The sequence below is a fragment of the Scatophagus argus genome, chromosome 17, assembly GCF_020382885.2.
Source record: "Scatophagus argus isolate fScaArg1 chromosome 17, fScaArg1.pri, whole genome shotgun sequence".
NCBI lineage: Eukaryota > Metazoa > Chordata > Actinopteri > Scatophagidae > Scatophagus > Scatophagus argus.
In genome coordinates, this window is record NC_058509.1 from 4,508,801 (window position 1) to 4,535,660 (window position 26,860).

The following is a 26,860-nucleotide window of genomic DNA, read 5'->3' on the forward strand; positions in this document are numbered from 1 at the left end:
CAATAAAAAAAAAACTATTATGAAAGTTTTGGTAATTAATTGAACAACATTAAATAAGATTTTCAGGAGGGAAATAAGGGAAAAAGATTGTGCAGTCTGGCCACTCTAAAGAGGTAAAGATCTAAATACTGCAATATTCTTTTCCATCATGAAAGTACGCACAGTTCATCTTCCAAAATACTGAGATACTACCTTCTCCCTACTACTTTACCATGTAGTTTTTTTGTGATGCAAGCAGGTTGTAGATGTTTTTTTTTATCTTCCCTTACTCACATGATTTGAATTGTCTTGTTGTTTATAATGAAGTACATCTGCTTTAACAAGTGGGTCCAAGGATGACTAGTGTGCTGTTGAGCCTGAGCTTTATTTGAAGTAGGAATAGTCCTGAAGAGAAGTAGTAACAGAGATATGTAGTATCTGTAGTATCTGTATTCCATTTTCATCCTGACATTCTTTAGCTGCTGTTAATTTTAACAGCAGCGCTCGCACCGTGATTTACATGATCTCTAACACGTTGTGAGCACAGTGGAAATGATTTGTCGGGCTGTTTAAGCCAGTCCGTCGTTGTCACATCATGAAGTATTCTTCTCTATCACAGTCGTAACATGTGATTCACGTGCAGTTGGCATCAAAGTCGACAAAGCTTTAAATAGTTCCTGTAGAGCCGATGAAGAGGATTGAAGAGGTGATTTGGGATCCTCAGCATATGGTGCATGTGTCGATATGTGTGCACAGCTACGCGCACACACACACCAGGATAATGACACACAGATGTGTGTTAAATAAATATAGGCAGCCCTTTTTACGGAGCTCAAAGGGGGAGCAGGAGAAATGATGGGGTATTAACAGGAAGTTCCAATTTGTAGGTCAGAGTATAATAACAACCTTTGAGTGAGCAAATTGAAAATGAACCCATTGAGAATTGAGTCGTGTGCAGCTGAACGCTCACTCGGGGGCCGCAGTTCCTGCTGAGGAGAAAAAGAGGAAAGAGAAACAGAAAAACACTTATCTGGAGCTGAAAGAGGAAAGCTCAGCGGCTCTGGAGATACCGTAACTCTCATGCTTCGACTCTCTGCTGCGAGTGAAATTAGATCCGATAAGTTTACGGCCTGCGTTTGTCTTGGATTTCCTTTGTCACCTTGTTGATCTCTTCTACATTTGGTAAAGAAAAAAAAAATCAAATATTACTGTCACTGGTTATTCAAAAATGTATTTCCCAAAATATTCCTGCATTTCTTGTTAATTCTTTCTCATTAGTGGCTGACATTGTGGGGTAACAGAAAATAACTTTGTGACAGAAATGTTATCCTATGACAAAACGCTGAACCTCAGTCACGCAGACGTTTATGCCACCTATAGAAACCTGCAAGCTTGTCCTTCAACTGGCAGGAGTGGAAAATTCACAACACTGATGTCTGTTTTCATGCGGCTCCCTCAGGTGGAGCTGGTTCGGTGGACCGAGAGCGTCGGCCTCACCCTGGTGAACAGAGACCTGAACTCCCTGCAGCTGAAGACGCCTTCTGGACAGATTCTCTCCTTCCACATCCTGCAGATCTTCCCCTTCACCTCCGAGAGCAAACGGATGGGCATCATCGTCAGGGTGTGGAGCTTGTACATAACAATACGATCACGCCTCTCTCACGTCGAAATATTCCGCCGCGTAAAGTTTTCTGCTCATTTGTAATTTCAGGAGGAGTCAACGGGAGAGATCACTTTCTACATGAAGGGCGCTGACGTTGCCATGGCGAGCATCGTCCAGTATAACGACTGGTTGGAGGAAGAGGTAAAAGGCTGTAGCTGAGTGTGTTTCGGCTTGAATGTGTTCATAGTATACACATGTGTATCGCAGTAGCCCTGTGGTCACATCATTTAAGTGGCCTTGCTTTCACTGTTAACATATGTGGAGTGGGTTTTTAAAAAAGTGAAGCAGATGGGTGGATGGATGGCTGACGTGGCGGGCTTGGCTGCTCTTAATGTCGCTCTAAGCGGTGTGACATGCGTCTGTCAGCTGTTAAAAATAAAACGGGTTTAATGGTCCGGTTGGATCCAGCAGCAGCAGTGGCCACGTCTCATCTGATGATGCACACGGTATAATGTGCGTTGTCTCACATGGCGATGATTCGTTAGTCCAGCCCCCTCTCTTAATCAGGACATTCATCGAGAGATCAGCGGGCCGTGTCTGCACCAGTTTAGCGGTCGAAGGTCTTGTGTGCATATGTTCATAATTATATTGGCATTATTGAGTCATGTAGCACTGGGGGCAGCGTTTGATTTAATTAGTGACCTACATAAAGTTGGAGTAATTACAGTATGTCATATTCCTGAACAATGGTGCTAATGATGTCCTGTTGGCTGTAATATCCCGCTGTCAAATCAGCCGGCGCTACGCTTACTCTGCTTGTCAATAACCAATCAACAGGACGGATTCGCCCCATTGGTGTTTCATATCAAAAATAAACCGCCATCCATCGTTTTGTTTTACTGTGTCCTCTGGATTGCACCACAGGCGATGTTATTCACTATTGATTCCTTTGGTGTTGGTAACAATATGCTGCTATTGACAGCACTGCATGTGGTGTACTTATACAGCAGCTGCTTTAATAGAACAGATGATCTGCCCTGTATTTGATTTATAGTCATCTTGGGGAAAAGACAGAATTAAGCGTACACAAAGACTTATTTTAAATAACCAACATCTTCAAACGTTGCCTTGATATTAAGCCTTGGAGAAATACGTGAAATGGAAAATACCTCTGGAAAAAAAAAATGAGTGAAAGACTGTGTGTGTTTATATTTCTGTTTACTAACATGAGTACCTCCTTTGTGTCAGTGTGGGAACATGGCCAGAGAAGGCCTGAGGACGCTGGTGGTGGCCAAGAAGTCTCTTTCTGAGGAGCAGTATCAGGACTTTGAGGTGTGGACGTTTCATCCAGACAATCTACTCCTTTAATCTTGAATCTCAGGTTTTCCTGAAACTGAACCAGAGTAACTCATAGGCAGTACAAGACTGTCTGTTTTGTCCTGACGTGTTCTTTGATGCTTGATTTATACCAACAAAAACTCTTTTCAGGTTTTCCCTCTTTTTGTTTCTGCTGCCTGTGAAAAGTTTCTCACTTGTCCTCCATGTCCACCTCCCTGTCCACGCAGAGCCGCTACAACCAGGCCAAGCTGAGCATCCATGACCGAGCCCTGAAGGTTGCAGCGGTGTTGGAGAGCCTGGAGAGGGAGATGGAGCTTCTGTGTCTGACCGGTGTGGAGGACCAACTGCAGGCAGACGTCAGGCCCACACTGGAGCTGCTCAGGAACGCTGGCATCAAGGTTAGCAAGGAAGTGAAGCACCCCGATCAGGCTAATGCTGCTGAATTCAACCTCAGCAGGGACTCAGGCTTCTCGTTTTTATCGGGAATTTCTTTTATTTATGAGTCCGTGAATCCAGATGGTGTAAGTCAGCTGAAGTGCTTGAACTTCTTTTGCTTTTGAATGGTGCATCCTCATGCCACTTTCATGTTTTTACTTGTTTGCTGCTCAGATCTGGATGCTGACAGGTGACAAGCTTGAGACGGCTACGTGCATCGCCAAAAGCTCCCATTTGGTCTCCAGAAACCAGGACATCCACGTCTTCAAACCGGTACGTTGTTTTTTTTTTTGTTTTTCTTTTACTTGCCCTCGATCCCGGAGCTTTGACGCTCCTAATTGATGTGAGATGACACAAAGCTTCAGTATCTTCATGGCTAATCATATTGTGTGGCTCTCGAGCAGGTCTCAAACAGGGGAGAGGCTCATCTGGAGCTCAACGCCTTCAGAAGGAAACATGACTGCGCTCTGGTCATCTCTGGAGACTCCTTAGAGGTACTTCAACACAGAGCAGCACACAGAGACATTTTCTTGCACAGCAGATGATGCTTAGGCTGCAGCCAAACAGGCAATGAGAGAATAAAAAGTGCTTCTTCTCCAAAACTAATGCGTTGGAGTTCAACCAGGTCCTTGAGGATTTGGAGAGGAAAGCAAATCACAAAAAAAGGGGTTTTAGATAAGCACAAGCTCAACAACAACAAGCTCAAGACATGTAAACACGTGGAACTTTTAGGTAAACTGTGTCTCCATCTGCGTTGTGTTGCAGGTGTGTTTGCGGTATTACGAGCATGAGTTTGTGGAGCTGGCGTGTCAGTGTCCGGCGGTGGTCTGCTGTCGCTGTTCCCCGACTCAGAAGGCCCAGATCGTCACACTCCTCCAGCAGCACACAGCCAACAGAACCTGTGCCATAGGCGAGTGTCGGCTGCAGCGTTACAAGCCTGGACAGCCTGGGAAAATCTGTCTAGATTCAGCTCAGCCCCGTAGGGAGGAAGATCTTAGACAGTGTGACAGACTAATTAAATAACCGGCTTGTGTACTAAACTACTGTGACTGTTTTTTACTGTAACACAGAAAGCAGAGCAGCAGAATGTATGTAGTTCTTCTTATGTCCACAAGATGGCAGTCAAAGCTCATGAAGAGAAGCATCCAGCCAAAGTCTGCTACTTTTATAACCACTTTAATGAGTGTACATGTGAAACAGTGAGAATCTTTACTCAAAAAGCTTGTTTTCTTTCCATTTTGTGGCAGGTGATGGAGGAAATGATGTCAGCATGATCCAGGCTGCAGACTGTGGTATTGGAATCGAAGGGAAGGTAAAAGCCTCTGAGAACCACATGAACAGAGAGGAGAGAGTTCAGGCGTTATCCTGGATCCACCTCGTACCTTAACTCAGTCCGACAGAGATATTCATCGCTCAACTGATTAAATGGCAGAACTAATAGATCTTAAAGGCGTGTCTTTGTTTGGTGGGGATGCTTTTCCCTGAAGGTCACACGTCACATCATTGAATTCTAAAGGTCTTCAGGTGTCCATGCTTGTGCAGATTGCCTGTGGATTTGTAGTCAATTTTAGAGGTTTTGTAGGGTTTTTTTTGTCTTGTTTTTTCTTTCCTTTACTTGCATCTTTTTACTTGTGAAACAACAACAGGAGGGGAAGCAGGCGTCTCTTGCTGCAGACTTCTCCATCACTCAGTTTAAGCACATTGGCCGCCTGCTGATGGTGCACGGCAGGAACAGCTACAAGCGCTCAGCGGCGTTGGGTCAGTTCGTCATGCACAGAGGCATGATCATCTCCACCATGCAGGTGAAGTCACAGTTAAAATAAAAATGTGCGGATTTAACACTTCTTCTCCGGAGGTTTGAAGGATGTTTTTGAATGAGTGCGTCTGCCGGACGTCTTTTGAGGTCGTGTTTGTTGATCTTTGTCCTGTTTTTAATGTGTGCTGTGTGGTGAAGCCAAAGAGAGTTTTATTTTTATAAACTCTGACTTGTTTTGACTTGTGTTTTCCTTTCAGGCTGTCTTCTCCTCCATATTTTACTTTGCCTCCGTGCCCTTGTACCAGGGTTTCCTCATGGTCGGGTATGTACATTTTCTACAAGTCTATGAACCCTCTTGATCATAACTTAACTCATAGTGGAAAAATGAGTGAGAATTTGTTGCACCCAGTCTTTCCACTATAGCTAACTTGGTGTGTATTCTGACAGTCTCTAAGTTACCTGTTAGCATCATAAAGATATCATTTAGCATTATATTTAATATCACAGCTCTCTCAGGGACACAACACAGTGTGGGTATATTTGATCGTGTAAGCATGTAGTTTGGTTGCCCATCCTTCATTTGTCTGTTTGCTCTGTGCAGATATGCCACCATCTACACCATGTTTCCTGTGTTCTCCTTGGTTCTGGACCAAGACGTGAAACCAGAGATGGCTCTTCTCTACCCAGAGCTTTATAAAGACCTCACAAAGGTACCGCCCGCCTTTTCTAAAATGACAAAATCTCTCTGACCACTTTCAGCATTGTCATTACGTTGCACTCATGGATGTTTTTCTCTTTCAGGGCCGTTCATTGTCTTTCAAGACTTTTCTCATTTGGGTTTTGATCAGTGTGTATCAAGGTAAGTGCGCACAGGCTTGCTGTAAAAGCTAACAGTCACTGTATTAGCTTCATAAAAATAACTCTGATTCACCTACAACATGTTTCTGTGAGCAGTGAGGTACACTGTGCTATTGTAGACTGTCAAAGCAAGTCGTCAACCACCATTTCATCATTTCTACTGTGTCTTAATACCAGGGTCCTTGGGCCCCTCGAAACTCTCAGACCGTCCGTTTCTCAGTATCTTAGGTTTCCAGCCGCCGTCCACTTTTACATGCAGGCTTTTGTCCGTCCAGTAAATCGATATTTCTGTAATCGCTAAGCCATGCAGCGTGTGAGAAAGATCTATGTTCCTGCTCGAGCGTGACTTCCTGACAGCTTGAGGTTTTTAATTAAAGGCCAATACAGGGTCTGTGGGGTGGGGGGGTGGGGACGAAATGTGAAGGCGATATGAGAAGATGATGGCGAAGGAGGAAAATATTAGGCGCCAATCTGGCTTAATTTATTACAGAGTTTGACTGGCTGGAATGCACTGCGTGAAGATTGTATGAAAATGCAATTATGTGATCAGTTATAGGCTATTAAGCTCAATTAGTGTCGCGTTATGATGAAATGAAAGCCTATCAAGATACAGCAGGCGCCCAAAGAGGACTGAGTGTCTGGACGCCGCAGAGCACACTGTGCATCTTCTGCTCTCATAAATAATTGAATCGCTTCTTATCTCCAGACGTATTAATCCTTAGACGTCAGCCGTTTGTTTTGTGTCGACGCAAGAAAGAACGCAGGAGGGACAGTGTAAGACGCGTCCCCGCAGGAAGACAGGCACAACCTCCTCTCGCTGCTGCAGCTTTTTTAAAAACACACAAACCAAACTGGTCCCGTAACGTCCTGTGGTCGATTTGTTCCCTCTGGCGCCACCAGGTGGCATCCTCATGTATGGCGCGCTGGTGCTGTTTGAGTCGGAGTTTGTGCACGTGGTCGCCATCTCCTTCACGGCGCTCATCCTGACCGAGCTGCTGATGGTGGCGCTGACCATCCGGACGTGGCACTGGCTCATGGTGGTGGCCGAATTCTTCAGCCTGGGCTGCTACCTGGCCTCCCTCGCCTTCCTCAACGAGTACTTTGGTAGGTATTTGTTTCGTTTCACAGGGTTACAGTTGTTTTATACATATTTATATTTATGGTCCTGATATATTTGAAAACGTGAGGGATTAAAAGTAAGCTTACTTTTTGATTGTCATTATAAAATTTAGTTTGAATAGTTTTGTGTGTCCAAGCCTAATGAAATCTGTGCGGCTGCTAAAGAATGTCAACACTAATAAATATATGAGAACAGGAACACAAGACAGAGATTTTTGGCACAACAGCATTTTATTTACTTCTTGTTACCAGTTAATCTGCTTATTATTTTTTAAATCAGCTGTAGTTTTCACACAGTCCAAGCTGAAGAACAGTTTATTTTGTCCGGACGTGAAAGAGGTTCAGCCTGCCGTCACGTGTGACAAAAAAAAGCAGCAAATCCTCACGTTTGAGAAGCTGGGATTTTGGGACTTTTATTCTCTGACTTTCTCCCATGTTTGCTTGCTGAAATAAATAAATACGGGTGAGCTTTCAGTGCAGCTGAAGTGTAACATGATGGTTTGCCTGTGAAGTCCAGTATCGAACAGTCTGAGCTCTTCAAGAGGCCGCGGTCGTCGTTCACTGCGGCTGCTTTGCGTTGATTGATTTCGATGTAAAGCCACCTGGCTGTGCAGGAGTTCAGCCCTGAGCTCTGTGCCCCCCCCCTCCTTTTCTCTTCCTCTTCCTCTTCCTCTCTGTCTCCTTCCTGTTTCTCTCCTCGCTGCTAATCGTCTGTTTCTGCTGCGTTTCTTTTGCTTCTGTATGTTGGCAACAGGCATAGGCAGGGTGTCCTTTGGAGCTTTCCTTGGTAGGTGTGCAGCCTGTAAACTTCATCCCTTCATCCATCTCTGCATCTGCATACTTTCATTCCTTTTCTGTTTATGTGTTTTTAGTCCAGTGGTCTTCATCATCTCGTGTGGTGTCGTTGATTTCGCCGTTTGTTCGTTTTACTGCCTTTGTGATTGGATTCATCACATTAAGATGCGCGTCGTGTTGCTTTTGTCTCTTGTGATGTGTTGTGGTTGACTTCTGTTCAGTCGGGCCACCATGCTGAGCTTGTTTTTCTTGCCTTTGCTCTCCCAGACTTGTCGTTCATCACGACTTGGCCTTTCCTGTGGAAGGTGTCCGCCATCACGCTGGTCAGCTGTCTTCCACTTTACATAATCAAGTACCTGAAGCGCAAGTTTTCACCTCCGAGCTACTCCAAACTGTCCTCGTGATCCCAAACCGGGTTCACGCCTGTTTGTTTCGTGGTTTTGTGCTTCTCCCTACAGCTTTCTATTTTCAGCACTTTTTTCCTCAGTGATGGACACTGGAGGTCAAGGAACCACTGGAACAATGGGAACTGGAGAGAAATTAAATAATTCTCCTTTTGATTGTGTCACTGAGACTTGGGATGACTTGAAGGAAATAGAGCACATGAAACAAGACTATGGAAGGCTTTGGATTTGGTCCCGCAGACCAGGAGCGCGAGATGGCGTCGGTGACTGCACTCAGAAGGCCCGAAACACGTGACCTCATTTTGTTGATAAAGGGTCAATCTGCCTTCTTTTGCTTCAAAGCACTTCAAACAAATCAGCTTCAAGTGTCGTTTTATACAGCTCTGATGCATTACTTTTCAGTGTTTGAATTTTTATATGTGGAGTTCAGAATTTTTTTAAGTGTTATTTTTTATTCTTGGTATTCATCGCAGTTGCCGGCCTGCATCTGTGAACAGTGTTGAGTTGCGTCACGGGTCGTTTCTGTTGGCGTTTCGCTGCGTTACTGTACGTAAAGCCTTCATGTTGAGCCGCTGCTGTCGACGTAGACTTCGCTGCGTTTCAGTTCCTGTACGAACGACGACATTCACACAGAAAATGCTGGAGCTTCAAAGTGAATTTCTGTGCGTCTGCTGCTTTGTGACCTTTAAAGACAATGAAAGACATCTTCAGTCCTCCAGCTCCACAGTATAAAACCAGCACTCCATAGCAGCGTTACACATCGTATTGTCAGCATATTTGGCTTTGATTGTACTGCAGAATTTTACATTTATGATGTCTGTCGGCAGCCGCCAGTCCTCCCGTCGGGACGCGGCCGCCCCATTCGTGCCTCATTATGAAACCGCATCTCACAGCACTGGATGTTAAGCTGTCGATCAGAGGTTTTGGTTTTGTTACCACTGCAGCCACAATTTCCAGGATCTTGAATCTTTTAGGAAAACATTTCTCTGGTGATTACTTTAAAGGTCGCAAGGAAGGACCCTGAATCACTGTCAGCTGTGTATTTTTAGGTATTGATCGACAATACGACTCAACTTGGGCCTCCGTGTCGACATTCAGCTAAACGAGGAATGAGTTTTATCATTCACTCCATGTACTGGAAGCGCTGAGCATGTTTTTGAGCACAGATAAAGGAATAAGAAGGTTAAACAGCCAAATGTACAGTTAAATGTACAGTGTTCGGGATGTAGTTTAGCCGTGTTTATCAGTCGGGTTGTCATTTTCATTCATTCATTCATTTTTTTGAGTCATAATTGAGTTAAACTCAGGTCGATCATTCCTAACCTGTTCTTGATTTGTTCAAACTGTGGCAACCCTACTGTAAAATGAAGCTCCGCTGTGTAAGGAGGCCGAGGAATAGTGGATGTAGTTGTTAGCGAAAGAGTTGGTGTGGCTGCGACACTTCAATGCAAATTGCATTTAGGGTTTAAATTTCTGATTTCCATTCTTACGAATTCCAGATGCTGATTCCTGTGTTTTCTGTCGAGATCTTTGTTGTGTGTCTGTGATGTTGTATAAACTTTTCTTTCATGTTAATTTGCTTTCCATGTCTTACACTACGATTTCTAACAGTCTGTTTGTTATTTATATTGTTACTGGTTAATGAATAATAAAAAGAGATTGATGAGAAAAGGGTTTTCTCTTCGTGTTTGTGTGTAGGCTAACTCAACATGGTCGAGGTTTTCTTCAGCATGAAGTTCATTGTGTGGCCACCAGATGGCGACAGACACTAAACCCTCAACAGAAGAGCGTGAGGCTCAAAGTAAAGGAGCATTTCAGGAAATCACTCAGTTTTACTGAATTTTAGTTCATGAAAATACATTTAAGACTTAAAAGACAAGAACTTTTGTGACTTCAGTTCACGGTGCTCTGAACTGGAACATGTTTAAGGCAGTTAAGTGAAATTTACTTGAAAATGTCAGAGTTTCCCTCCATTCAAAATGTCTTTCTTTCTTTCTTTCTTGCTGTTCATTGTCTTGGATGTTGGGTTTCCCTGTGCACAATGATGTGTGAGTAGTTTGTTTTCACATTCGGCTGCTGGAGCAAGAAGAAAACCACGTTTATGACTGGACAGGGACTTTGTGACATCACATTTGGCAGCTATATATATACAGCTGTATATATTCACTGGGAGACGAGGAGTAAATTTAATTGTGAGAATTTCTAAGTGGATAATTAAACTTTTTGTGGGGGGAAAAAGAAAACACTGAATGCAAGTTATTATTCAATACAGAGTGTTTTTTAATTTAAAACATGTCTGTTTAAATGAAAACAAAAAGGAGGAGTTGATGTCACTTAAAAACAATTTAAGGATGAAATTGAACGTTTTTGTTTAAAAAAAAAATAGCAAAAAAAACAAATAATTATAAGGCAAGTGTGTGTCTTCAAACATGTGGAGGGAATCTTTAAATACTGACAGCATAGTGTATGTAAGCAGAGCCGCAGTCAGAAAACAGTTTGTATAATAATGACAGATTGTGCCTTTAAATAGGAGCGCCGTAGAGGAAGATTTACGGTTCACAGTAGAATAAGAGATGTTTCTCTGTGTAATCAAAGGCAGCCGCTGAGAAAACAGACAATGTGTTATCAATTTCTCCCTGCAGAGGAGGAAGCCCCGTGTGACCCATGCATGGATGTGATGGTCTGGTGGCTTTAACATGTGAGGAGATGCTCTCTTTCATGGGCTCGTTTTCACTTTGCGGCTTCTCGTCCACACGGGGGAGGAAAAAAACAACAAAAAAAACAAAAACGCTGAACTATGTGTTGTATTTAACTCATCTGACAGCCTGTGAAGATCATTGCGGTGACTTTTCCAAACCAGCTGCAGTTAATGTGCTGCGTGAGGAGCTCTGATGGACCACGTAATGTGCATGTGACTAATGATTTATTGTACTGACAGGCGGCTGTTTGTCTTTGTTCATCTTATTTTCATCAGTTTACAGCTTCCTGAGGAGACAATGGTCTTATTTTCATGTCTGTTATGACATTTTAAGAAACATAATAGATAACTGAAATGTTCATCTTAAAGTGCTTTAAAAAAATAAAATAAGAATATGCATGTAAATAAATTAATATAAATAGATTTGACAAGATTCAACGCATCTTAAATTAGCAGCTTGACTGATGATGCCAGTGCAGGAGTGATGCGTTCATGTGTCTTTACAGCCATCATCACCTCAGCTGCAGCCCTTAAACACGCTGTATGTCATTTTTGCTGCAATGAAAATCTGAAATCTCGATCAAAACAATGAAAATAAAATAGAATAACAGTCGTTTGTTGACATCCCGAAGTAGCACGGGGTCGTGAAGGTTGTTGTCTTCACTGTTGAACGACATCTATCTGATGAGGTGATGTGTTCAAGTTTTATTCATGTTACGTTTTAGTTGTGTTCGCTGGCTTCCTTCTTCGCGTTCTCCTGCAAGTGATGCATGAAACGCATGATTACGTAACCATGACTAAAATGATGGATTTCTCTGGGTTTGAACACTGTTGGAAACATGTGGGGTAATGAAAATGCTCAACTCAACTAAATGTCTATCAAAAGTCTGGTTGTTTTAAGACATTCTAATGTGAAAACGATATATATATATATATATTGTCCCAAGTCCATCTGAAGGTCGTTGACTGTATGTGACATGAGAGCTCTCCAAAAATGAATCCAAAACATCTGGATTGGCCCCCTGGTGGCTGGCTGCAGTACAGCTCCCTCCTGGTTGGCAGATGGGCCAAACGATGGTGTCTGACATTTCAGGTAAGTCCCATCACACTGCTGTTTGTTCAGGTGTTCATTTTTCAGATTTTCCTGAAACATGATGATTGATAGCTGAGAGCTGCTTCTGATTGGGTGCTCAGTACTGCAGCTCCACCACCCGATCACTACTGCACGGACTCTGGCTCCAAATGATGTCACCAGAACAAAATGGCAGCGCTCATATCCGGAATATTTTGGCCTCACTGTCTGTAGAGTGGGAAGAAGTGGAGAGATGTCGGCCATCTTTATAGATCTTTAAGGCACAAAATTTGTTCCTAAGTGATGCCTGCAGCATTTTGTCTAAAGTGTTTCCGTACATTCAGTTCCTACACCAGCCTGCACCGCCGACCGCCGACAACCTTCTCCTCTGAAGAACAAGCTGCTGAAACAGCTGCACGTTCGTATTTCATTACTGGTGTCTAAGTGCTGAAACGACACAGTGGAGCTGTTACGTCGTCAAAATGGAAGCTAATAGTCTAATGTTTCATCTCTTGTACTGCAGTTCGTTGTCTGTCATAACATAATGAGTCCATAACTTAATCTGTAGCCCTCGGGGTTGAGGCATTTCCTAAAAACACTTCTCGTCCAAACTAGATTTCGTCCAACCCATAAGTGGGATGCAAAGCACTTACATTTCGGATGCATGGAACATTTGTCAATTTTTTCCTTCACATTTTTGTTGCTTTATATATATGGTGGAGAGAGACCTGCCATTATGTCATTATGCTATCTTCTTACTAAGCAGCTAAGTGGCTTGTGCAGCCGAGTTCCATCTGACTGAGCTCGTTGTAAGATTCCACAGCACCCTGTTTGAATTAAGAAACAGCAACCAGTGGAGATGAAGTTACTCGTTATGATTTTCCCTGACTTGACTTGATTGGTGGTGGTGAAGGTGGTGGTGGGGGGAGTCAATCCAGGGGTCGAACATTCATTTATTAATATGTTTACAGAGCTGATTTGTAGTTAAAATACCAGCTGCTGTGGCTTCAGCAGCCGACATTTCAAACTGCAAGGATTATTTTGTGATGACGAAGTCTACACTGTCACTTCCACTTCCCCACTCTGCCAAAATCAGTTTCATTCTTTCACTCATTCACGTTACACTTCAGCTGCTTTCACCTGCTGCTCTTTTAACTGGCAGGTGGTGTGTGTGTTCAGCTTTGGTGTGTTTCAAGTCTCTCTCTCAGTAATTACACTTCAGTTGCTCTTGGCTGTCAGTTTTCTTAGCACAGATTCTTGTTTGTTTGAGTCAGCCCTTCTTAAAACTGGACTAATGATGACACAGTTTCTGTCCCTGTCTTCCCTTTGGATTATTATTTACAGACACATAGCTGTTAATTATCTGTCTCACGTGTTTATACTATTGCCTTATTGGGTTTGGACATATGGACACTCATTCAGCTTCAGACCAGAATCGTGTAAGTACAAACTGGCTGGTGTCAGCGGACTGCTTCCCAGGCCCACCCCAGTGTGTATCACAGAAACAAACTGATCTATGGTAACCACACGTCCCTGCAGTTACCCAAGCTCCATTCACGTTCACGTAAACCACTTTGGGCACGTGGAGCCTGCGCAACCACGACCAGCAGCTGAGAGATAGTAAAAAAACAATAAAGCGCCGTGTGCCTCGGGGAGCTGTTGCTCACTGCTGTGCTGGAGCTCCACGCCAGCTTTGTGGATCGTTAGGGGGAGAAAATGAACCTCCCGGGCCTCCCGCAAACGCTCCCTGTGCTGTGAAGGCTCCTCCCTCGGCTGTAACCGAGCAACGGGCCCTCACAACAGGAAACAGAGCAGGGGATTCCGTCACAGCTGCCGAGGAAAAAAAAAGGAGAACATTGACGGGGGGAGACAGGAAGTCTGACTGTAAGGAAGAACAGGGACGGTGGGGTGAGGGGGGTGGGGGGGACGGCTCCTCTGACAGACTGAAAGACACCAAAAATATCCTCCATACCCCGAGTAAAAAGAAAAGAAAAAGGTGCAGAAAGAGATATTCTCTCCATAATATAAACACATGGTTGATTAATACCAGTGACTCAGCGAAAACATCGTCAGGTGGTGAGATTTTTAGCTCCCAAAACTCAAGCGCCGACAAAGCAGCGTTATTCGCGTCGTGTTTTTGCATGGTGTGGTCCTCGCCACACGTTTTCCTTTGATCTCAGCACTCGTGTCTTTTCAGGACACTGTGGGCTGTGCCTTTAAAGTTTTGTGAATTTTCTGGTAGCCAGCAGAGGCTCTCGATTACTTAATGTCCCCTGAAACCAGTTTTCTGGTCACAATAGAGACTATTTCTAATGTTTTATTATTCTACATCAAGAAACACTTTATAAAATAGCAGTTATGAGCACACATATGGTGAGAGAGAGGGGTGTGTGTGTGTGTGTGTGTGTGAGCAGACTTGAAAACACAAAGAGGTACAGTAATAACTTTCTCAGTTTCCTTCCAGTTCATTTTTCCAAAACAAACAGGTGACTCAGCAGTGGGAACGCCAGCATTTTGGGCCAGTTGTTTCTTAGTTTATGAATAAGTTACAGCGCCGTCCAATGTTCCATCGTGTTTTTGTTCAGACACAAATAAAGCCAGGCACTGGATTTTGAGGGTTAGAACTGTGGAAAGAAAATCGAATTGAGGTCTTTTCCACCTCGCTGTGGCCAAACCACGTCATACCAGGCAGAGTATTCACAAAGCTTGGCAGTGGTCTCGTATGGGATGGCAGATGATAAAAATGTGCAGCCTTGTGATAGTGAGACCCCCCCGAAACTCCCCCTAACCTCCCCCATACTTCACCCCTCTTTAAATGATGATACACCAGGGCAGAACTTTGGGAAACGAGTTGTTCAACGTTCCTGGCGGGTTGGGGATCACGCCGAGACGTGAGGTCAAAAATGTACTTAAGCGTTTCCCGCACACCAGATGATCTGCGTGATCTGATTAAATTAGCAACGCGATTCAGTCAGTGGAGAGCCACAAGAGGAGCCGCTGGACATAAAGGACGCTCTGTAGGGCATGTTGTCTTGTGTTTGTGTTCCTCACTAAGCTGCGCTGGCACGGCGTGAAGGTCTCACTGAATTTAGGGGCTGAATCCTGCTGCAGTTATGCGACAGCCATCTAAAAACTTTTAGTTAAATAAAAGCACTTGGGCAATAATGACAAGCCGCAAAGTGTGCCACAGTGTCTGTTCGCTTGTTTCCTGGTAACAAGATGTTCCCGTGGGATGACGGTGACGACTCGGAGCCAATTCGCGGCTGTTGCCATCCGAGTTGCCCAACAGTTGCCCTGTGTATCACTGCCTTAAAGCCTCAATGCTGCATGTGAAAGCCGGTCTTAACAGAAATGAACTGAGGTTACAGGTTGAACAGAGCACACTAATTACAACTGCCTTTCAGCCAAAATAATCACACCTAAACTAAACAACTTTGTCAGACTGAATCAAAATTACTGTGAACTTAACATGAAATGTATTCAGTTGTTACAAATGATGGTAAGAGGAACTTCTGTATAAACCCTGCTGATTATTTTTATTATATTTATTTTTTTAAGTATTACATGCAGAAGTAATGCATTTCTGTCTGACTTTTTTCATTCATTTGTAATATTCAATACTCTGCAGCTTTGACTGACATTTGGTGCTGAGCAGGTTGGGTTTCTCAGACCCGTTTTTTTTCCCCACCACTTAAACTGAACCAACACCATGAAGCTTTGCTGGTAATGTTCTCTCATGGCTCCAAGTGAACCTTTAACGCAGCACACAGTCAGCAGATGCCTTGTTAATATATCATTATTGATTAGTGCAGCTTTAACACAAAAAATGAAGAACTTGATTGAGACTTCATGATTGCTGAACTGCTGTGAGACTTGAAAGCAAATCAAAGCCTCCAGCTTTGAGTGCGACAACAAGCACTTCACCGGCTCGCAGTTTGTAAGTCATGACTTGGACTTAAGCAGCTGAGACTTGTTTTCACAAGTCTTGGGACTTGATTTGGACTCGTCCCGTGAGCCTTAAAAACAGCTGCAGTGTTAAATGAATTCGGCGTCTCTTGTGTCGCCGCTGTTGCTGGTGAAGAGCAGCGTGCCGAGGTGAGTTTTCTGTTTGCTCTGCCGTTTTCTACTTTACGCTGATGATGTTTCTAATTATCTAATGTTCTCTCCTTTCAAGTTGTGGCTCTGGATCCATCCGGTCTGTAGCGGCCTGTTACCAAGGTGTCCACTAACCAGCAGCAGGCCTGGCTGGAAAAACTACGAGCCCCAGCACCGCCCTGACGTAGAAGGATCCACGAGTCAATCAGCAGCAGAGCTATTTATTAACTGCAGACGGGGTGGAAGTGTTTACAGCAGCACATGTTTCAGTTACACATAGCTGCGGAGTGGCAGCCCCCCCTGCTCCAATTAGATCCCCCCGCCCCCACCCCAGTCCCATGAGACTTTTCCATGAGGTCAAAGAAACGAGTGGGGTTCTTCAAATGACCGGAGAGCCACGGAGCCACGTCCCCATGATGAAACAGAGAGCTTGGATTTCACAAGTGCCGTCACTCCCTCGGATACTCTGCCGGAGAGGAAGCTCTGCCAGAATGAGATCCCATTGGGTGAGGAGGGAATTTTGCTCTGGATGTGGGGCATGCGTGCCCCGTTGTTGCTCAACGGAGACGAATGTGGACTAAGAGCTGCTTTCTGATGCAGTCAAAAAAGAAGGGAAAGAGTTACACTTTATGCTTATATAGGAAGTGGTCCAGACACAAGAAAAAAGAAGAAGAAAGTATCCACATCTCGCATTACTTGCTCTTATGTTTGTTGCTCTTTTGCTGGTTTTCTCTTTTCTCCAATCCAGAGACCTTGAAAGTTTCCTTTGGTTTAGACACTTAAAACAATTAAAAAAAAAAAAAGCCCAGACAGTAACTTTGATCAAATATAGTGGGTAACGCAGTACATGCAGAATATTTCACAAGACTCTGGGAAAGTCTGCTGGCTTGTCGGTTCACCACTTTGGTCCAGACTGAAACATGTCAGCAACTTATGGACGGGTTATTTTGTACGGCTATAAATGGTGCCCAGAGGATAAATCCTACTGACGTTAATGACCCTGTGACTTCTCTTTCTTTCTTCTGTCGCCCGAAGGACGCATTGTTGTGACCTGTTGCTTTTCCTCTTGCATATTTCAGTCTGCAGGAATCTCCTTGTGTATTTTCCCAGTTCACCGAGTCTTGGAAATTACACAGAAGAGAATCTCCAAATCAGTTTTGACAAATCACACCACAAAGGTACCTCAAAGGAAGGGGAAAATACTTTGCTTGCAAGACAACAAGGAGTTATAACCTTTAAATGAAGACATCTTGACTGTCTCTGGCTGAGAGTGGCGGTGGCGTGGCGTGACGCTCCGCCGCCACCGAGGATCACAGGGCCAGCTGATAAGATGCTGTAGTGCTGTAATGTAGCTTTCCACCTCCAGGGATGGACAGACTCTTAGAGAGCCACCATGTGACTGTTGTCATCACAGAAACCCTGGATCCGCTGCCAGCTGCTGAGAGGTCCAGACCTGCCAAAGATAGCAACAACCCTGCCTGCAGGGACTGGATGCACTGAGGAGAGAGAAGCCGAGTACAGCGACCGCAGAGGGCGGCCTACCAAAAACTCTGTGAAGACTCTCAGTTCAGCGTGTCAAATGACCGGGTATGAGACTTGATTTTTATATAGTACTTCTGTGGAAGTATGGATGATTATGTGTTTTGAGCCCCGCAGACACGTGTGCAGTCTGTCAGGAGGAAGAGGAAAAGCAATTATTCGCCTTGCAATACAGCTTCAAAGCCCCTGTGAGGAGCCCGATGCAACATCTGAGGGGAATTTCATGTTTTAAATGTGTCTCATGAAGCAGCACTTGAGCTGTATTATGTTCTGGCATGTTTGCCCCTGCTCACCTGTCCTCAGGTCTGCTGCAAGCTGAAAACCCAGCTGTCTTCAACCAAACATCCATCTGCTGTGACCAGTTGATGAACGGCTCCTCCGGGGGTGAAGCTGGCAGCAGTTTAATGTAAAGTGCTCATGAGAATTCATCTCCACATAAATTTTGCTTTGGGAGCGTCCATGTGTCTTTGAGGACCCCTTATAGAATGATGCCAAGGGGGGGGGGGGGCGCTTGTGTAGATAAAATGGGTGGAAACTTGACATTAATGCTGTTCATGTTCATACAGTCAGTCATGAATCAGGGGGAGATACACTACATGGACAAAAGTATCCAGACACATCTCTTTATTATTGAAGTCAGGTGTGGTATGCTGCTGTTCTTCAAGGTTTGGGCTCGGCCCCTGACTTCCAGTGAAGGGAAATCTTGATGCTTCAGCATACCAAGACATTTTGGACAATGCTATGCTTCCAACTTTGTGGCAACAGTTTGTTGAAGGCCCTTTTCTATTCCAGCATGACTGTGCCCCAGTGCACAAAGCAAAGCTCCATAAAGACATGGTTGGATGAGTTTGGTGTGGAAGAACTTGACTGGCCCACACAGAGTCCTGACCTCAACCCCATCCAACACCTTTGGGATGAACTGGAATGGAGATTGTGAGCCAGGCCTTTTGGTCCAACATCAGTGTGTGACCTCACAAATGCTCTGCTGCATGAATGGGCACAAATTCCCACAGAAACACTCCAACATGTTGTGGAAAGCCTTCACAGAAGAGTGGAAGCTGTTAGAGCTGCAAAGCTGTTTGTGTGTTTAGAATGAGACGTCATTAAAGTCCCTGTTGGTCCAACGGGAGGTTACAGGTTACAGTTACAGGTTTTCACTGAACATCTGTCAGCCCCCACAAATCGTTCAATGCTGCGTCATTTTAACTCAGTTATTTGGCTGGTTGCGTTCAGAGGGACGTTCACCTTGGCTCACGCTGTGCTGGATTAGCTCTAGCAGGCGCTGTGGACGACATTTGTTCCTCAGTCACTGGAGGTTTGCATTTGGCTCTCCCACGGCGGAGCTGCGGAGCTTATTTTATTCATCTTCGAGCCTTCACGGTTCGTTGCCAGCTGCGCTAATTGGCCTCCGATGCCTCTGGAAACCCCAGAGAGGATCTCCATTGAACCCATATGGTGGTCGGCCGTGGATGCGTCAGAGTGTGGAGGGGCGGTGCGTCGCCGCCGAGGTGATCCCCCAGTTTAAAAGCGCAGAAGTCCTCCGAGCGCCGGAGCAGTGCGTCACAGCGACCCAGCAGAGCCAGGATCCCCCGGCGCACAGTCCGACTTCTCGGCACAGCGACGAAAACAGCTTTTCAGAGAGAACACATGATTTTATTCCACGTGTTTTAATATTTCTCCCTCAGATTTTTCTATTTCGGATGCGACTTTTCCCCTTTTCTGAAGAGATAACAGCTTTTTCCTTTATTTGAATTTTTATTTCTAGTTTTGTCGTTTCTCAGTCTCGTTGTTTGTTTGCGGCCACACAGCGACAGAGGACCGCGAGCACAAGCAGGGGACTATATAAACTCCGCTATATGGATACGGAATTGCCCCCATCTGCTGCTGTACTCAGAGTTTGATCTCAGACGTTGCTCCCTGCGCAAATACGACAATGAAATCTGCCGAAGAGGGTAAGTTTGACTTTTATTTATCACATTAGGGTTTCCCTCTTATTTATCACGCTGCATTAAAGCTTCTCACGTGGCCTTTATTCAACTTTTCATCACTGTTCGGCACTTCAGAACCCGGATGAACCCGATGCTTTAAACTGTGATGTTGTACTGACTTGGTGTTTTGGCTGCACTTTTCCTCCCAGCTGAATGTGTTTATTCAGCCTTAGTGTGCTGCACTCAGTCACAGTATTAAAAGCAGTGGTGTAGACATCCAATGTGAGCCCCTCCCTGCTGGTTTTGGTCAAGGTGGGCGTGGTTCTGCTCCTGTGAGCCTTTCATGACTGAAAAAAAAAGTGCTTCCAAAGTAGTCAGAATTGAACTTGTGCTGACGACTGGCACGGCATTGTGGGTAATATTCATTCAGATGCCAGTTTTCAGCAGAGTCATTTCCCTCAGGATACCTTTTAGGATGTTCTCCACCGTTTAATTATAGAAAAAAAAAACGTTTTAGTGCTACTGTGTCACACACCAGCAGCATTAAATGCAAGCATTGTTTTCTTTTATTACAAGGAGTCATATGGTGCTGCACTGATGTCATAGTCTTTATGGTGGGGCCCCTAATTCTCTTAATTTACAGCAGACAGGAGCTGTGGTGACTGCAGGCTGTCTGACTGCATCTTTCTGTCTGCAGCAGCCGCCTCCATCCGAATCAATGCGCTCCACTGTGGTTGCATTCAGCCAGCCTCATGCACCATATAAACCACAACTCCTGTTCCCACGTTCCCTCTCCTCTGGCCCTGGTTGTGACCTGAGCCTTCGCCACAGACAGGCAGAGTTTCATACGACCCAGCGGGAGTGTTGGCACTGGAGCACGAGCTTCCTCAGCCCTGGGTACAGCGTGCACCTTTACAGCATGCAAATAAACGAATCGTGTCCCTCCTGTGTTTATTTTCGATGGCTGCTGGAACATGAAACTGGCCAACAAAAGCAGCAGTGTGCGTTTTCATAGTGTTACAGTTTATGGGCTGGGGCATATGCATTAAGTGGCATGAATCTGGCAAAGTGGAGTGGAAAAAACCCACCTGGTCTTGCCTTTGGTTATTTTTAGACTTGAGGTTTTTTTTTTTTTTTTTTTCGGCTCCTTTATTTGGGTTTCTCACCTTTGCTTTGTATAAACTGAGCCTTTCAGAGATGTTTTGTGTCACTGGCCTCAGTGTGTTTGGGGATCCCCATCAAATAGGGCACTAAGGTTTTAACTTGTATACAGTCTGCGTTAGGAAATATCCAGGGCCAAATCTGGTAGGCAAGCTGTTCTTTTGCCATTATAGGCAACAGCTCTCATAGGACTCGACTTGGCAAGTGTCTCCCTCTCGGTAAGGGAGCCAGTGAATGTGTGTTTGATTATCATGGTAACAAACACAATCTGTTTGCTTTCCAGATGCATATGGCTACACGCCAAATGTCAGTCTCTCCCTCCCACTGGGCAACCCTTGTCTTCCCTCCCAGTACCACAGCCTCCAGTCCAGCCCCACTATATCCGTCTCTGTCTCCGAGCCTCACAGTTATGACAACCAGGATGACATGAGAGTGGCCGGCTACTATTCGTCTTCAAGCGCTCGGCCAAACGGGGCCCCGACCCTGGAGAGCCCTCGTATCGAGATCACAGCCTACGGTCAGTTTCCTGAGGATGAGGTGGAGGAGAGCAACCTTCCTGTAGCCAAGCGAGTCAACTCCATCGTGACGCTGACCCTCCCCAGTGCAGATGGTTACCGTGACCCCAGCTGCCTGAGTCCAGCCAGCAGCATCTCATCTCGCAGTTGCCATTCTGACGCCTCCTCCTACGAATCAGGCTTCTCCTACAACTATGACAACTCTCCCCAGAATTCCCCCTGGCAGTCTCCCTCTGTGTCCCCCAAAGGCTCCACCCTCGCCCTGCCAGGTGATGGCTGCACCTCCGGTGGCTCTCCTCGTCACTCGCCCTCCACCTCCCCTCGCACGAGCGTGACAGATGACAACTGGATTGGCCAGCGCGGCTCCAGGCCCAACTCCCCTTGTGGTGCGAAGAGGAAGTACAGCTTCAACGGCAGTGGGGTATCGCATAAGCACTTCCAGTACTCGCCCAACCACTCCCCTGGACCGTCCCCACAGACGTCCCCTCGCCTTAGCGTCACTGAGGAGACTTGGCTGCCAAACACCAACCAGTACACCAACTCAGCCATCCTGGCAGCCATCAATGCCTTGACCACAGATGGAGTGGCAGACCTCGGGGAGGGAATCCCCATGAAGGCCCGAAAAACCAGCCAGGAGCACAGTCCCACAGTCAGCCTGAAGGTGGAGCCTGGAGGTGAAGAGCTGAGCCCGGGGGAGCTCTGCCTGGACGAGCTCCCCTCAAACCGCCTGCCGCTGAAGAAAGAGGGCTACTGTGGTGGGTTTCTGGATGTGCCACAACACCCGTACTCCTGGTCCAAGCCAAAGCAATATGTCAGGTAAGCAAGGCGTGACTGTCTGAGTGACAGTTGAGGAGTTGACTTCTAAAATATATATGTTCAGACCTGAAAAAAGGCTTGAGGGGAATAGCTTTTTGTCTGCTCAAGATTTATTAAAGCATAAAAGCACAAATAAATTTAGAATTGTTTCAGTATTTTTGGCAACTGAGTAATTGTGTGAAAAGCTGTCCACACATGCGATGAAGCTGCATGTACTTGCTGTGAATATTTCTTGATGAGAAGTTAGTTTAAACATATTTGAAATTTCTTAATAGGTTTATCACAAGGTCTGGCATATCACCATGTTCACATTCTGCACATTCTACCTTGATAAGTGCATCTAAAATAAGCCCTCCTCCCTCCTTGTTGAGTTGACACGTTGGATGTGTTCTCGCACCGACAGCCCATCCCTGCCAGCTCTCGACTGGCAGCTGCCGTCCAGCTCTGGGCCGTACAGCCTGCAGATAGAAGTGCAGCCCAAGTCCCACCACCGAGCCCACTATGAGACGGAGGGCAGCAGGGGGGCGGTAAAGGCCCTGGCAGGAGGACACCCAGTCGTTCAGGTCTGCTAAACCAGCGCTTCCTAACCTTTTTTTTGTTGTCTTGTCATGCCTGATCAGAGAGCTGTGAGCATTTAAACCACAGAATGATTTTCTGTTATTTAGACTGTGCCACAGAGGACAAAAGTTTAAAAAAAAAAGCATAATTTTCACATTCATCATCCTTCAAACACTCAGATTTACCTTACGACCCCTGTCAGAAGCCCAAACCATATGTTGAGAACCACTGAGCTAGACTGTTTGGTTTCCTGTGATGATTAGACCAACACATGGTACAGCCATTAGACTGGTTCTCAGTCCTGCTCCTTACCTCGTCACATCACACTTTCCCTCCCTGTTTTCTACCTCATGTGTTAAAATAGATTGGGGCGACATGTGTTTCGTGGTCCGGCTGTTATGTTATTCAAAGATGTCACATTTCTGAATGGAATACCATAGGTGTGCTATTAGACAGACCGGTCCACTCAGTCAGTTCCTGTCCAGACAAGGGTGAGTCAGACTTTTCCATTGCGTTCTCGAGAGCAGCATAGACAGTTACAAAGTGATGTAGCACGGCCAGTAAGAGCTTAGTCATGAGCTTTAACCACAGTAGCTCTGGTGGTCGAGTCTGAAGAAAAAAATGTAGACAACTGCAGATATGTTTTGGTTATAAACCCATCTGGTCCCCCAACCGTTACTCCACACCGCTGACCTCAGTCTCTGAATAAATAAAGGGTCTGCAGCAAGGAGTCGGGCAAAGAGAGTGGTGAGCCGGGCTGTCACTTTAATTAATACCTTTTGACATTTTATTAATGTGTTACAATAAGTATTCAGGTTTACCAGACATTCGTCACACAAGGGCAGAGGTTTTTTTGTGTTTGCCCTTCAGTTTTGATAAAAAGTCTTTTTGCATGAGTAGTTTTCCTCACTGCCACAGAGGAGCGGTTAGCTGCCCTTTAGTTTGAAAGGGTAATGCTAACATTGGTAAGCAGCTTTTTTAAGGACACAGAATGAGTCCCAGTTGCATACTACATAATTATCAACACATATTTCGGTTAGGTAGTGTGTTCCCACCAAAAAAGTGACTAAATGAAGTAGACTATACTTGAGAATACCAGTGCTACTTCTGTCCTATGCTGGACTGACAAAGTTAGCGATTAGCTGGTGAACATATTGAAGCATTTAGCAGCTTAAGAGCCACATATTTCCCTCTGGAGTTGGTAGAGACCAAAAACAGAGCTAAAAGAGTGTACATACTGGACTAAAACACATCACCACATTATGCTAATGTTGGCCTTTATGTTCTGCTGTCTAAATAAGTCAGTGCTTACTACATGTACATTATGTTATATGTGAGTTTAGCTTGTTGTGCTTCCTCCAAAGTGGCCAAAACAGTTGTTAATGCAGGCTTAATGTCTGAGCAATGATGGATTTTTGAGGCTCATACTGATATTGATATTTGTATAAAAATATTCATTCATAGAACTATATTTCTGAGTAAATGGCTCATTCATACTTTTTTGAAGGAAGGAAAAGGATCTCTTAAATTGCCCATTACACACTTGTGACCAAGAAACATAATGTACAGGATATTTTACAGCCGAAAAATAAAAATGGCTGTCTGATCATTTTGGTCCAGCCAGGAGAAAATGTATTAATAATTTCCTATTTAACGAAATGCTTAATTTCATTGATGAGTACACAAACAGTGTACTGTCACAGTAAGTATATAGTAGAGAATGTGTATCATTAGTAATGGAATTGGGATATTGCGAGTCTTTTGAACCACAGAGTTATCAATGTGTCTCCAAAAATCCATTATTCAAAATGCTTTCAGGCTAAATTTTACAGTGTGGAATAAGGAAACAGAAATATTTTATTTGAATGAAGCAGTGGAATAAGATATTTGGAAACTAAAACATGTTGTACCATCCAACGAGTCGCAGCTTCAGTTGCAAGACGCGCGTATTTGTTCATGAGAAGGTGCTAATGATTTAATGACAGGGGTCTGGGTTCACCCCGGCTGAAAAAGAGAGTGTGTGTTCTCTTTAAACCCAAACCCAAACCTCCCCCTCTTACTTTTCCGCCAGCTACCACCCCAACCACACAGACTTCCCTTTGTTTAGGAAAGTTCCCGTGTGTACGGCTGACATCATCGCGCGCTGCGTCCCGCAGAGGCGGCAGCGGCTAAACCACACACGTTTCTGGCAGTCTCTGATGGAGATGTTGGAGGGAGTCTCAGAAAAAGGCAGCCCCATCTCTTTGACTTCCTGATTACATGTTACACACAGCGCCGCGGCCTCTGCTGCGGACGCTGGCTGACGAAGCCTCTGCGGCTCGATCCCGTCACTCCTCTGCCTCAAACCCTGCCCAGACTTTACTGAGTTTATTCTGGACGGTCCTGTTCTGTGCGGTGCTCTTTTTCTCCACGTCCAGCATCCAGCAAAGCTAAGCCAGCTATTTTCTGTTCTTTTTCAATGCCATCACTGCTGCCTGCCTCAACCACACCCGCCCTTACAGCAGCAGCAGCAGCAGCAGCAGACTGAAGTATGCCCCTCTGAAGTGCTGTGTGCAGTCCTCACCGCAGTTAATGCTCAGGGTTGCATGCTGCACTTTGGTGGAGAGGAAATACCCCTTATTCAAGACTGTGAGGTCTTCTTTTTTTCCCCCTGGCTGAAGTCAGCTTTCATGATCTGCCTGTTGCTTAAAAAAACACATCCAAAGAACTGCTATGAAGTGTGTTTTTTATTATTCTTATTTGGGAGTCACGAGCCTTTTCTTGGCTTTGATCCTTGTGACTGAATTAAGATTTCTAACAAATATCATGTGAAGCCGAAAGCGTGACAGGATGACTTGCCAGTCACACTCTTCCCCTTGACAATCCATAAGTGTGTGTTTGTGTGTGTGTGATCATCATTTACCAGCTGGGAGGGTCTCTGATAGGAATGGTAGAGGGAGCCCCCAGTCGCCCTCACCCCTTTTCTCCTCCTCGTTGGTGCCTTGAGCAGCCGGAGTCTCTGCATTCCTCTGGTGGGTGATAATATGAACCAGGGAGGGGTGGTTGCGTTGCCGATGTCAAACTGCCAGGGTGGAGGAGCGCAGCGTTTACATGAAGTGGTATCACAGTGATTTGATTGCATCAACAAATCATAACTGCTGTCTGCCGAAGCTGCTCTATAAAACAGATGATTCAGATCACAGAGCAGAAAACAAAAACCAATAAGGAAAGATTTCTTCATTTCGGGAATGCCGCTTGACATGAATACAAATGTCTCTACAAGGGAATACGTTTTGAAGTTTAGGAAACAATCAGAAACAGATGAAATTGCTCGGCTGACATTATCAGGTTTGATTATGTCTGTTTGCCAAGATCTGATGCAGATATAATAATTCAATAAGCAGATAATCAGTAACCTGTTAGTAATTACAGTTTGAAAGTAACCTCGCGAGCAGGCTACCTCACTTCATCACACTCCTTCCTGCTGCCTAAATAAACAGCATTGCTAGGCAGCAACCCATTTCCTTACACAAATATACAGGGCTTTTGCAGGCTCTTAACCCTGACAGGGATCCTCCTCCAAATCACATGTTGTGCCTCCCTGCTGGTCTGAGCCTTTCACTCTCGTTGTGGGCGCTGCTCGCCTCAAGCGCTCTTCATATGTAAGTGAGAACTGTGGTCTTCATGTCAACATTTCCCCGCTGGTCGTTGCAGATGATAATCTTATCCGCTGCGGCGTATAATTAGGCTGAGTTCAGTGTCTGCTTCTATTAGGCCTACAGTGTGTCAGAGTCCGTGGATGGTGATGTGCACACGTTGACTGTTTTCCCTCTCACTGACTCACACCAGTTTTTACTCATAACGTCCCGTTATTCACTCCTTCAGTTTTGCAGTTAAGTGTAGTTTATCTAAAAGGTTTGCTGCATGAATTTAAGGTGGTCTCATAGACCGAGCAGGGAAATTCCTTTACCCTGACTTACCCTGAACAATAGCAGTTCCTTTAAATCAGACTTGATAATTGGCCGCATGTCAAGTAAAGCACAACTGCACGATTTTAACGAAAAGTATGGAAAGATTTTAGCCTGTTTTGCCAAACACGTCCAGTTGTGATGCTTTGGCTGAAAAATGAAGGGATTAGGGAAAATGCAATAATGTGAAATTTAAAGCTGGAGTACGTTATATTTTTAATGGTGGATTGTACTGAAATGCTAG

At 44.9% G+C, this 26,860-nt stretch overlaps 2 protein-coding genes across 6 annotated transcripts in view; both read left to right on the forward strand.

Moving 5' to 3' along the window:
• The window catches only part of atp9b (ATPase phospholipid transporting 9B), a 36,207-nt gene extending 26,249 nt beyond the window's left edge, over window positions 1-9,958 (forward strand). For all 5 annotated transcript variants that reach the window (XM_046417421.1, XM_046417423.1, XM_046417422.1 and 2 more), the window contains 14 exons: window positions 1,439-1,600; window positions 1,691-1,783; window positions 2,831-2,914; window positions 3,148-3,318; window positions 3,530-3,628; window positions 3,760-3,849; window positions 4,121-4,265; window positions 4,603-4,667; window positions 5,002-5,157; window positions 5,369-5,433; window positions 5,713-5,821; window positions 5,913-5,970; window positions 6,870-7,073; window positions 8,151-9,958. In XM_046417421.1, coding sequence (XP_046273377.1) covers window positions 1,439-1,600; window positions 1,691-1,783; window positions 2,831-2,914; window positions 3,148-3,318; window positions 3,530-3,628; window positions 3,760-3,849; window positions 4,121-4,265; window positions 4,603-4,667; window positions 5,002-5,157; window positions 5,369-5,433; window positions 5,713-5,821; window positions 5,913-5,970; window positions 6,870-7,073; window positions 8,151-8,287 — 1,638 coding nt within the window. In that variant the 3' untranslated portion in view covers window positions 8,288-9,958. The remainder of the gene's footprint in view (window positions 1-1,438; window positions 1,601-1,690; window positions 1,784-2,830; window positions 2,915-3,147; window positions 3,319-3,529; window positions 3,629-3,759; window positions 3,850-4,120; window positions 4,266-4,602; window positions 4,668-5,001; window positions 5,158-5,368; window positions 5,434-5,712; window positions 5,822-5,912; window positions 5,971-6,869; window positions 7,074-8,150) is intronic.
• Window positions 9,959-18,908: 8,950 nt separating this feature from the next.
• The window catches only part of nfatc1 (nuclear factor of activated T cells 1), a 37,454-nt gene continuing 29,502 nt past the window's right edge, over window positions 18,909-26,860 (forward strand). The window contains exons 1-3 of the mRNA XM_046417905.1: window positions 18,909-19,643; window positions 21,064-22,111; window positions 22,515-22,674. Coding sequence (XP_046273861.1) covers window positions 19,625-19,643; window positions 21,064-22,111; window positions 22,515-22,674 — 1,227 coding nt within the window. The 5' untranslated portion in view covers window positions 18,909-19,624. The remainder of the gene's footprint in view (window positions 19,644-21,063; window positions 22,112-22,514; window positions 22,675-26,860) is intronic.